This window comes from Ochotona curzoniae, unplaced genomic scaffold (assembly GCF_017591425.1).
Source record: "Ochotona curzoniae isolate NIBS_2020 unplaced genomic scaffold, NIBS_Ocur_1.0 scaffold_1852, whole genome shotgun sequence".
Classification (NCBI taxonomy): domain Eukaryota; kingdom Metazoa; phylum Chordata; class Mammalia; order Lagomorpha; family Ochotonidae; genus Ochotona; species Ochotona curzoniae.
Window position 1 is genome coordinate 55,563,671 of NW_024467087.1, and position 12,480 is coordinate 55,576,150.

At 47.1% G+C, this 12,480-nt stretch overlaps 1 protein-coding gene across 1 annotated transcript; it reads right to left on the reverse strand.

Annotated features, from left to right (window-relative positions):
* Positions 1-2,456: 2,456 nt before the first annotated feature.
* Positions 2,457-5,649, reverse strand: MAGEE1 (MAGE family member E1). The gene has a single exon (XM_040999596.1). The coding sequence runs from the start codon at positions 5,647-5,649 to the stop codon at positions 2,992-2,994; it is 2,658 nt and encodes an 885-aa protein (XP_040855530.1). The 3' UTR covers positions 2,457-2,991.
* Positions 5,650-12,480: the final 6,831 nt, after the last annotated feature.

Genomic DNA, 12,480 nt, shown 5'->3' on the forward strand with positions numbered 1-12,480 from the left:
TTCTCTCACCCTCCCTTCTACTCTCCCTCTCTGCAATCTCCCTTTCTTCCTCTCCCCTCTTTTCCTTTCTCCCCTTCCCCTTTCTTCCTCTGCACTCTCCCCTCTCCCCCTCCCTCTCTTCTCTCTCCCAGCCTCTCTCCCCCTCCCTTTCTCCCTCTCCATCTCTTCTACTCTCCCTTCCTCTCTTCTCCCTCTTTCTCTATCTCACTCTCTCTCCCTCACTCTCTCATCCTCTCCCTCTCTCTCCCTCATTTCCACTCTCTCTATTCTCTGTCCCTTTCTCCTTCTCTTCCTCTCTCCCCCTTCCTCTTTCTCTCCCTCTCCCTTCTTTTCCCCCTCTTTCCTACACTCTCCTTCTCTCCCTCTCTCAAACTCTCTCCCTCTATCTCTCACTCCTTTCTGCCTCTCCCTTCTCCCCACACCCCTCTCCCTCTCCTTCCTCTCCCGTCCTCTTTCCCTCTACCTAACTTTCCCTCCCCCTCTCCTTCTCTCCCTCTTCCTCCCTTTCTCTCTCTCTTGCTCTCCTCAATTCTTCAATGGTATTACTAAACTTTTATTCAAGATGAATTTAGCTTCTGCTGAGCCCGTTGTTACAGATCCCTCCCTGTGAGAGGAGTCCCAGTCCCACGCCACTGACAATAACTTTGGCCATATGACTTTTTTTCCAATGAACTATGATTATAATATTTCATGTCTGAGTAAAATTTTTAAGGATTATCACATGCTGCTGTTGGTTCCATGGCATAGCAAACTAAGGCTCTGCCTGCAATGCCACATCCCATATGGGCAGGAATCTGACTGCTGTACTTGCAATCCAGCTCACTGCTAATATCCTAGGAAAAGCAGAAAAGCATGGCCCATGTGCTTGGGTCCCTGAATGCACATGGGAGACCTGAAAGATGCTCCTGGCTCTTGACTACAAACAGGCCCAGCTCTAGCCACTGTGACCACTTCAGGAGTGAATCAGTGAATGGAAACACTCTCTCTCTCTCTCTCTCTCTCTCTCTCTCTCTCTCTCTCTCTCTTTCTCTCTCTCTCTCTCTCTCAACCCACCTTTCAAATTAAAAAAAAAATTATCACATGGTCCCACTATAACTCTTTCACTTTTACCATAAGAATAACTCCTTGAGCTTAGTTACCTGGATGAAGAGAACATAAAAAGAATCCTAGAAAATCTATGAAGGGTATATCACATAAAGCAAACAATGTTTTGCTGTAAGCCACTGAGACCTGCAAACTTTTTAAAAAGCACAATATGACTTAGAGAAAAGTGACTCATACTTCTTAATGGGACATGTTAGCGCCTTCGATTCAGTGCCTTCACATCTATGACTTCCTTTCCTACCGGCACTCACCAACAATAAAATCCAGCTTTGAAACAACTGAGCTCATGATTCTATCAGGGATCCATCTCTGTCCTCCCATTTACATTATCTCCTGCAAGAACCACCCTGAAGATGCCAGGAATTGGTTTAGGTGTGCCTCTTCTTACAGCACTCTCTACTTAGTCTACTCAAAACACTATAATCAAATTGCTGGTTTAGTGCATAAGCTGATTGGCGCAATGGACGGTGTTGGACCCTGTCCTAGCAAACTCACGCAAGAATCAGATCTGGGAACATCTCAGATGAAGTTTCTTTGGAGATCCCTTCAACTGAACTGCTGATCTCAGAACCCCAACCATGAAGAGACTATGTCAGCCAGTGGACTCTGAATAGGTTTCATTGCAATTGGAACGGCGAGATTGGCAGCAATCCAGAACTATTGAACTATCAAAACTGCTTGAGCAGGACCCTCGGAGCACGCTTCAAATTGGGGATCTGGGATGGGTGGGAGGCTAAGTGGACATTTTCCCTTTGTTCCTCCCCTGACCCCAGATACAGGGGGAAAATGATGATATTAGTGTGGAAACGATGATATTACCTGCTTTCACCCTGTAGTCCTTGACCCTTTGTACCCTAATCAATTAATTTTTTTAAAATTACTGGTTTAAATCACCTCCCCACTCTGGAAACCACATGATGGTATAGTGAGCTAAACCTCTACCTGTGGCTCTGGCATCCCATAGGGGAACGGGTTCTAGTCCCGACTGCTCCACTTCTCATCCAGCTCCTTGTTTATGGCCTGGGAAGGCAGCAGAGGATGGCCCAAAGCCTTGGGACCTTGCACCCATGTGGGAAACCCAGAATAAGTTCCTGGCTCCTGGCTTCAGATTGGCTCAGCTCCAGCCATTGTAATCAATGGAGGAGTAAACTAGCAAACGGAAAGTCTCTCTCTTTCTCTCAGTAAATGTACCTTTCAAATAAAAGTAAATACATCTTTTTAAAAAATTACCTCCCCCATACTTACCCAGTCTGTAAGTTCTAGGGCAGATGCTCTTATAGTCTTGTATACCACTGTGTTCATGAAAGAAATTTAATAAGTATTTATTAAATAAATTACTGAATTAGGCTTGATTTTTAACCTTTTATTTGTCATTACATTTCAGCACAGCAAAGCAAATACAGGTAAACATCAGTATTCTTACACAATAGCAGACAGAAAGGAAGGCCAGCCACAACCTAGAGTGCTTTTTCTTTTGTTATTATATTTGTTTAACACCTGAAGTTATGCTACTTTACTGATGAATGTGTTCAAACTTCCAAGAAAAGCTTATATTTCTAGCTATTTGCTATATATCCTCATCCAGATAATGCAACAAGATGGAAAGATTCCCAAAACATTTTGTAATGCCATCAAAACTCTTATACCAAAATACAACAGAGATACCAACTGGTCAGTCACATTTACATTACTGGACAATATATTAAAATGATTGAAACTTTTCAGGGTACCAAACAGGAACAAAACTTGAAAAGACGTAAGTTGACCTGGAACACAAATACCAAATACATTATGTAACACACACACACACACATCCCCCCCCAACACATGAGACTCGGGGCTCTCAGGGCCTGCCTTGCAAGGCCCCTCTGAGGGCTACACATTCCTCTATCTGAAGTTGTGAACAAAGAATTGCCTGCGCCCTGCATCAGCTCTGTTAGCTTCATCTTCGATTGCCTCCCTGTACTGCTGCGGCCAGTCCTGGGGCTCCTTCCTGTGGATTCTGGCCACATACCGCAGAGCTTTCATCTTGGAGGTTTCCAGGCGGGCTCTAGGACCCCACACAAACTCATACTGCACTGGGTCGCTGTCAGGAACCCGCAAACTGTCTATGTAGCGCTGACTCAGATACCTGCAGGTAATCACATGCTTTCTCCCAGACTGAACCCCTAGGCCCCGCAGGAAGGCCCAGACTGCAGACTCCTTGGCGTGGTTGCCCATAATAAAGATGAAGCTTAGAACCTGCATCAGGAAGTTGTTGCCAGGCCTGTTTGGACTGTCGACGATCTCTTCCGTGTCTTCCATTTCCCTTCGGTTGTAGAGCGTATAGGAGTGGTTTCTAGGATCAAGCACCACTAATTCTGTCCCATAGACATGGTTTAGGGTGCGAGCAGCACGATTCAGGAGGTCAGGGAACACCTTGCTGCACTCTCGGCCAATGTAGTACAGAATTCCCTTCTTTGGTATGGGCAGCTTCGTGGAATCCATAAGCAGAAACAGTTGCACCAGCTTCCTGGACTTGCTTTCCATTCTTGATTCAGGCCACGAATGCGGGGGGTATTTTGAGGGATAGGCAGAAACATCTAAATCAGGGTTTGGTACCTCTGCAGGAATTTCCTCGAAGTAGGGCCTCCTAAATTGAGGGAAAGCCTGCCATTCCTCAGCAGCCGCTCGAATAGCTTCTTCCTCCAGAGCCTCGTTGTATTGCTCTGGCCAGTCCATGGGATCCTTATTGTAGATCCTGGCCATGAACTTGAGGATTTTCATCTTGCTGGTTTCTAGGTGGGATCGTGGGCCCCAGAAAAATTCATATTCTACCTGTTCATGGTTGCTTATCGGCCTATAGTCCAGGTAGCGCTGCCACACAAACTCTATAGACAGAAGTCTCTTGGGGTTCCCAAAAACAGAAAGCCTCCTCTCTCGCTGTACCCCCATCCTCCAGAGCATCTCCCAAATCTCAGCCTCTCTGGCCTGGTTGCCATTTAAAAATATTTGTCCAAGAATCATCATCAGGAGCCCCATCTTAGGCCCATTGGGGATCTCTTCTAAGCCTTCAAAGGGCACAGGGCCCAATTTGTTGAGCAGAATGTAGGTGCGCTGCTCAGGGTCAAGCTCCTTCAATTCAAACCTAAAAATGCACTCCAGGTGGGCCGCAGCTCTTCTGAGAATCTCAGAGAACTGGCTGCGATATTCCTTATCAATATATTCTCGCATCTCAGACTCCCTGATAGGGTACTTGCTCTGATCTTTCACCAGCAGGAATTGTAGCAGCTCAGCTACATTCTGCTCCATGGGATCCTGGGGTTTCAGCGTTAGGACAACAGGCGAAGTGCCCAGGCCCATAATGGTTATGCAGTTGGAACTCTCACAGTCTCTCAGGACCTGGAATTCCATGGGGCCTGCTGCACCCTTGGGACCCTCATAGTCAGCAGAAGCCCTGACCACCTTACGGTTTGGCACAGCAACGGAGCACTTGCAGAGGTTCCGGCCCACGGAGGCACTAGGACTCAGCAGTGCAGCAGGCTCTTCAGAGGCCATGGGCAACCGAGAGGTGCTTGGACCCTCGCAGGGGTCGGGCAACATGGAAGTGCCACACCCCTTGGAGGCTCTGAGCTGCCCCGAAGTGCTCGGACCCTCGCAGGGGTCTGCCAGCACAGAAGCACTGCGTGCCTTGGAGGTGGTGGGCTGCACCGAGCGGCTCGGGCCCCCGCCATGCATGGGCGGCACGTTGAGGCCCTCCGAGGCGCTGGGCTGCCCCGAAGTGGTGCTCCTGCCCTTATCAGAAGTGGGTAGCACAGAAGCGCCGCGTCCCTTGGAGATGGTGGGCTGCACCCAGCGGCTGGAGCCCTCTGCAGGAGTGGGCGGCACCGAGCGACTCCGGCCCCCACCAGGGATGGCTGGCACGGAGGTGCCAAGTCCCTCCGAGGCGCTGGGCTCCCCCGAGGCGCTGGGGTCCTTAGCCAAGGTGGGCGGCCCCGCCGCGCTGGTGCCCTCGCTGGCGGGGGGCGGCACGGAGCGGCTGGATCCCTCCGAGGCGGTGGGCGGCGCCCGAGCGCGCGGGCCCTTGGCTGGGGAGGGCGGCGCCGAGATGGACCCCTCGGAGTCCGCGGGCTGCACGCAGGTGCTCTGGCCCTCGCCGGGGGCCGGTGGTGCACAGGCGCTGCAGCCCTCCGGCCCGGTGAGTGGCACCGAACTGTGGAGCCCCTCAGAGGTGACAGGAGACCCAGAGGCACTTGGGCCCTCACCGGGGGTGGGCGGCCCGCAGGTGTTGGACCCCGCCGAGACGGTGGGCTGCGGCGGCGAGGAGCTGGAGCCCGCGGGGGCGGGGGGCGGCACACAGGCGGCCGGGCCGTCACCGCGGGTGGGCGGCTCCGAAGTGCTGGAGCCCTCGGAGTCGCAGAGGCCCTGGGGGTCGTCTGGGCCTGGCATAGCGGGAGGGAGCTCGGGGGCGTTGGGGGCCTGCATTTCATCCCTGCCGCTGCCGTTCAGCGCAGTAGCCTTTGCACTGCGGCGCCGGCGGCGCGAATTCTGGCTTACCAGAGACATGGTCCTGTCGACCGAGCGGCGTAAGGGAGCAGACAGCCACAGGCCCGTGAGCTGGCACAGAGACAACGCGAGGTGTGGAGGAGCCTCCGCACAAAATTGCCGCTGGCGGTAACGCTGCTGCTGCTGCTGCCGCCGCCGCCGCAGCCGCTGCAGCTGCTGCTGCCGGGGCCGCCGCCGCTGCTGCCGCCGTCAGAACCAAAGTTGCAAGCAACTTGCTGGAGCTGATATTAGAGGTGGTGAAACACAAGAAAGGTTCTGGCCAACAGTGAACGCAAGTCTCAATATACTCCGCTTCTCACACCCCGCCTTCTGCCGCAGTCCGCGCAGGCGCACTCGGGCTCTGCGACAAGACGACCCCGCCTTGCGCAGCCCCTCCCCTGGGCCCCCAGACAGTGGATGTGATGGTTTTGCAGCAAAGCAGTGCACTAGTGGGAGGGAGACTTCGGTAGAGTAACACAAGGGGTTTGGAACAGATGTGTAGGGAAGAGGGAGCTAATAAATAATTTTGAGAATTAGGCTAATAATTAAAGAGCTTCTGTGCAGGATTGCCAGGCACCTTATAGATTCTCAGTTAATATCCTTAGGACTTGATGTTTTTTTCTCTGGTGGTCTCTGGAAGGGGAGAGCTCCCATTCCTACCAATATCTCCTCTATGATTTTCTGCATCAGGTCTCTGATAACTGTTTTCCTACTGTTGTAAGCTGGTAAGGACTTCACACTGGAAGATCGAAGCTCTGAGATTTAGCCCCAATTAGGAAGCCTGGAACAAGGCCCCACACCCCCCCAACTCTTACCAAAGCAGTAGATCACAACTTGCCTTTGGGAAACACTACCGCTCTTGAAAAATGGATTCATCTCATCATCCCTCAATCACTTGTGTGTGTACTTGAGGTCTGGGTTAGCTGAGATGTTGTGCATGGTTGTTACTGACGCTGTTCAACTTTGCTATTAATCTAGCACTTGTTGATCAGGTTCAAACCTCTTGACTCCATCATCCACTCATTCAACAAGCACTGATTATCTAGCTAGACATTTTTTTTTTCTTCATCTACCTAACTCTTAATGCAAAAGTGGGAGTCAAACAAAAGGAAGCAAAGAACAGTGGAGAGCAGCGTAGTTCTACCTAGAGATCCAGATAAGACTTCAGAGAAGAGTTGTTTAAAAGATGGATGGGGCCCGGCGCGGTGGCGCAAGTGGTTAAAGGTCCTCGCCTTGCACGCCCCGGATCCCATATGGGCGCCGGTTCTAATCCCGGCAGCCCTACTTCCCTTCCAGCTCCCTGCCTGTGGCCTGGGAAAGCAGTCGAGGACGGCCCAAAGCTTTGGGAACCTGCACCCGCATGGGAGACCCAGAAGAGGCTCCTGGCTTCGGATCGGCATAGCATCAACCGTTGCGGTCACTTAGGGAGTGAATCATCGGGCGGAAGATCTTCCTCTCTGTCTCTCCTCTCTGTATATCCGCCTTTCCAACAAAAAAAAATAATAAAAATAAATCTTTAAAAAAAAAAAGATGGATGGGCAGGTGTTGAAACAAAGGGTAACGGTATGAAAAGCATCCTGGGCCTGGCATGATGGCCCAGTGACTAAAGCCCCCACCTTGCATGCTCCAGGATCCCATGTGGGTGCCAGTTCGTATCCTGGCTGCTCCACTTTCCTTCCAGCTCCCTGCTTGTGGCCTAGGAAAGCAGTTGAGGATGGCCCAAAGCCTTGGGACCCTGCACCCGTGTGGGAGACCCACAAGAGACTCCTGGCTCCTGGCTTCAGATTGATTAGCTCAGCTCAGGCCATAGTAGACACTTGGGGAGTTAACCAGCAGGTACAAGATCTTTCCTTCTCTCCTTCCTATAAATCTGTCTTTACAATAAAAATAAATATTTATTTTAAAAAAAACTGTTTAAGAGCTGTTATTGTCTCCTAATGAGTAAAGCCATTGCCTACAATGTCAGTACCCCAAATGGGTACCAGTCTGGACCCTGACTGCTCCATTTCCCATCCATCTCCCTGCTTGTGGCCTGGGAAAGCAGCTGAGGACGGCCCAGAGCCTTGGGACCCTGCACTTGCATGGGGGACCCTGAAGAGGCTCCTAGCTCCTGGCTTCAGATAAGCTCAGCTCCAGCCATCGCAGCTGCTTGGGGAGTGAACCATTGGATGAAAGATCTTTTCCTTTCTCTGCCTTTCAAATAATCTGTTTTTTTAACAAATTCAAGTAAAATATGCATTATAAAAATATTATTTTGGGAACCAACAATTTTAAACCAAAACGTGTGTATCTTTTCATTACATTTTCCACAGACTCTTTAAGGTACCCTCATACGTGCTCTTAGTAACTCCACAACAATCTGGGAGTAAATTTTCTTTATACCTATTTGGGTAGAGGGGAAACATTGTCTATATTCACAAAGTGTCACCACTACTGTTTCCAACAGAAAAGCAATCCCACCTATCCCACAAGAACCAGATTCCCCATATATCATGCATCCAGCTCCAGCTATTCAAAGTTCAATGTGAATATTGACCCAAAGACCCCAAAAACCTAGGTTTTCCTGAGCTTCAGAAATATACATTCCAAAGCTGGAATCTGGTCATTTCTAAAGACTTTAAAGTTGTTCTAATTTTATAAACAACTAGCATTTTTGCCTCTGGAAATAGATTCTAAGGAAATCAGGCTATGTGAGGGGCTTTCAAAAGGTCTAGAGATATATGCACTATCAAAAAAAACTATAGATTTCAAAAACATTTGCAGCAAAATAGTTATTTTTAATTCTGTTCTTTCCACACACTTTTCCATATTATTATTATTATTTTTTGAGAGACAGATTGTTCCAATCTGCTGGCTCACTCCCAAAATGTCCACAATCATCAGGAATGTGTCAGGCTGAAGCTAGGAACTAGTCTTTCAATCTGGGATTCCTACAGGGGTGGCAGGAACACAATTACTTGAGCTATCACTGCTGCCTTTCAGAATCTGCATTAGCAGGAAACTGAACTCAGAAGCTGGAAGCATGTACTTATTCAGCTACACCAGTGAGGGACATTAGTATCTTGTTTTGAAAAGATTTATTTTTATTACAAAGACCGATATACAGAGAGGAGGAGAAACAGAGAGGAAGATCTTCCGTCCGATGGTTCACTCCCCAAGTGACTGAAGCAGCTGGTGCTGTGCTGATCCAGAATGAAAAGAAATTAAAAGAAAAGAAATAAATAGAGGAAGAGACACACACACACAAAAAAAAATAGAAAACTCTTCCATGTTTAATGATTGGAAGAATTAATGTCCTCAAAATGTCCATACTACCCAAGGTAATTTACAAATTCAATAGGATCTCAGTTAAAATACCAATTGCATTCTTCTCAGATCAAGGAAAAACAATGTGAAAATTCATATCGAAACACAAGCAACTCCAAGTAGCTAAAGCAATCTTAAACAAAACAACAAGTCAGAAGATTCACAATGTTGATTTCAAGACATGCTACAGGGCAGTTATAGTCGAAACAACCTGCAACTGGCACAAAACCAGACATGTAGACCAATGGAATAGAATAGGAACCCCAGGAATTAATTCACACATCTAGAACCAACTGATCTTTAACAAGTTAAAATCAATCCCTAGAGAAAGGACAGCTCTTCAGTAAATGTTGCTGGGAAAATTGAATCTATACATGCAAAAATATTGAAACAAAGCCTCTCCAAAAAGAAAAACAACTCACAATGGATCAAGGACCCAAATCTGTGATTTGATAAGCATCAAATTACTAGAGGAAAACTTAAGAGAGACACTGAAAGACATTGGCTTAGGCACAAGCAATAAAACAATAATAAACTGTTGAAATTATATCAAGCCAAATGGCTACTGTGAAACAACAACAACAAAAAAAAAAGACTAAACCAAGTGAAGAGGCAACCAACAGAATGGGAGAAAACATTTGCAAACCATTCAGCTAATGCAGGATTAATACCTAGAATATATAAAGAGCTCAAGAAAGTCAACAACAAAGCAAATAATCCACAAAAAAATGCAATCTTTAGGTGCAAAAATAACATTCTTTTTATTATTGTGCACAGCCTTTGTTTATACTCCTGGGAAACAGTAGGATGTTTTTGGTTTTTTTGTGGTTTTTGCTTCTGTTTTTTTCTTTTGTTTCTTGCTGGTTGTTTGTTATTATCAAATTATTATTGTTTTCTACTTGCTACATGTTGATATCATCACCTAATAGAGTATTAAACCTGTGATTGAAAAGAAAAATGAAAGCATGCTATTGTAAAAACTAGGGGGGAAAAAGAAATAAGGAATGAGGAAGGCAGGTGCAGAACATGGGCAATAGATGAAATTCAAATGTCCAACAGATGCTTATCATGTCATGATAACATCTAAATATCAGAAAATTAAGCATATAACCATGAACGGAGGAACTATACTATCATGATCACACAGGGACAATTAGTGAGAGGGGGGAAAATGGGGAGGTAGGGAAGGGAAGCGGAGGAATGAACCCCTATGCCTATAAAACTGGATCAGAGAAAATAAGCAATACATACATAAAGCAAGCAAGCTCAGGTTCACTAGCTATCAGAGAGATGCAAATAAAAACTACAATGAGGTTTTAACCTCACACGTTAGCAGAAATCAGAAGATAGTAAATGGTAGGAAGGATGTGGGGGAAAGGTACCCTAATATACTTTTGGTGGCAATGTAAACTCGTTGGGCTGGTACTGTAGCTCAGCAAGCTAATCCTCTGCCTTCAAGTGCATATGGATAGCAGTTTGTGTCCCGGCAGCTCCACTTCCCATCCAGCTCTTTGCTTATGGCCAGGGAAGGCAGTAGAGGATGGCCCAAGGGACATATCACCAGAAAGGTTCCCGCAAGAAAACGAAGAGGTGCAAAACGTGAACAATTTCAGTCGTATATAGAATTAAAATGCATGGAAGTGGCGAATCCAAGAATTTGACAGAACAAGCAAAAATATATATGACCACAAGATGGCAGTAACAAACAAGTATTGTTTTGTCAGCATCTAACATTGCAAAGGAGGGGGGGGGCATCAAAGTCTGAGACCTCCCAGAGACTGTTGGGTGACGATTCAACAAGACCAAGAGGATTTCAAAGTATAGGGGAATCAAACAGGAGGAGTGTGTATTTATGTGATCTCTCTCGGTGGTACAGGTGGGAGTTTCTGGGTCAAAGCGCTTTGAATGGCAGCAGCCCATTAGAGATTTTATTCCTCTTTGCTCATCCTGCCTTCGGCTTTGTGTTACCTGTGGCTACCAGATGGGTGTAATTTCGCAGGGATATGCAGATCAGGTAGCATGTTAATGACTAAAACTTTGCTTATTTAGGCTAAATTGTAAAGCAATTAAATGTGTAAAAATTTGAGTTTGCAGGTCCAGCACGGTAGCCTAGTGGCTAAAGTTCTCACTTTGCATGCTCTGGGATTCAGTACGGGCACTGGTTTCTATCCCAGCAGCCCTGCTTCCCATCCAGCTCCCTGCTTGTGGCCTGGGAAAGCAGTAGAGGACAGCTCTAGGCCTTGGGACCCTGCACCCGCGTGGGAGACCCAGAGGAATTTCCTGCCTGCTGGCTTCAGATCTGCTCAGTTCTGGCCGTTGCAATCACTCGGGGAGTGAATCATCGGGCAGAAGTTCTTCTCTGTCTCTCCTCCTCTCTGTATATCTGACTTTGCAACAAAAATAAATAAATGTTCAAATAATTGAGTTTGCTTTCAAGCTAGCGGATTTCACCTGTTTTAAAAAGTAAACAGCAAAGGGACCACTGTACAGAGGCCATGTGTGACTCATATACATATAACAATTCAGGGCCCAACATGATGTCTCAATTGGCTAATTCTCCCCCTGGAAGCACCAACATAAGGGTGCCATAAGAATACCAGTCTGTGTCCTGGCTGTTCCACCTCCCATTCAGCTCCTTGCTTGTGGCCTCAGAAAGCAGAGGAGGATAACCCAAAGTCATGGGACCCTATACCTGCATGGGAGACCCAGAAGAACATCCTGGCTCCTGGCTTCGAATTGGCTCAGTTCTGGCCATTATGGCTATTTGGGGAGTGAACCGGTGGATGGAAGATCTTTATCTCCTTCTCTCTGTAAATCTGCCTTTCCAGTAAAAATAAATAAATCTTTAAAAGGAATAGTACAAGTCCCTGATCCCATGTTATTTTACAATTTTTAAAAAGATTTATTTTATTTTTATTGCAGTCAGATATACAGAGAGGAGAAGAGACAGAGAGGAAAATCTTCCATCCGATGATTCACTCCCCAAGTGACCGCAACGGCCAGTGTTGTGCTGATCCAAAGCCAGGAGCCAGGAACTTCTTCCAGGTCTCCCACACGGGTGCAGGGTCCCAAGGCTTTGGGCTTTCCTCGACTGCTTTCCCAGGCCACAAGCAGGGAGCTGGATGGGAAGTGGAGCTGCTGGGATTAGAGCTGGTGCCCATGTCGGATCCCGGCGCGTTCAATATTTCGCAATTTAAACTCCATGTTAATTTGTAGTGCCTGAGATTACAGCCAGTGAGAAGGAAGACAATATCTCACATTCAAACTAAGATTGCAAAGCTGTTTCCCAGATTGTTTGCCCACTTAGTGCAAAAAAAGGCCAGGAGCATAGATCAGAAAAGGCAGATTTTATTTGTTCAACTGTTTAGTCAATATAAAAACATGTTGATCCCTGGCTTCCTGTCAGAGTTGGTGAATGTTGTCTGTCATACACAGCAAGATGAGCAAGATGTGCAAAAGCACATAGCCTCCTTCAGCAGCCCATAGTAATTTAAGGCTATGATGTTACTTGCCACCATGATTCCTAAAGTAGAGTGTGATTTTGCC

Excerpts from the sequence above, each read along its gene's own strand:
- MAGEE1 (XM_040999596.1), bottom strand. The coding sequence starts at position 5,649 with ATGTCTCTGGTAAGCCAGAATTCGCGCCGCCGGCGCCGCAGTGCAAAG.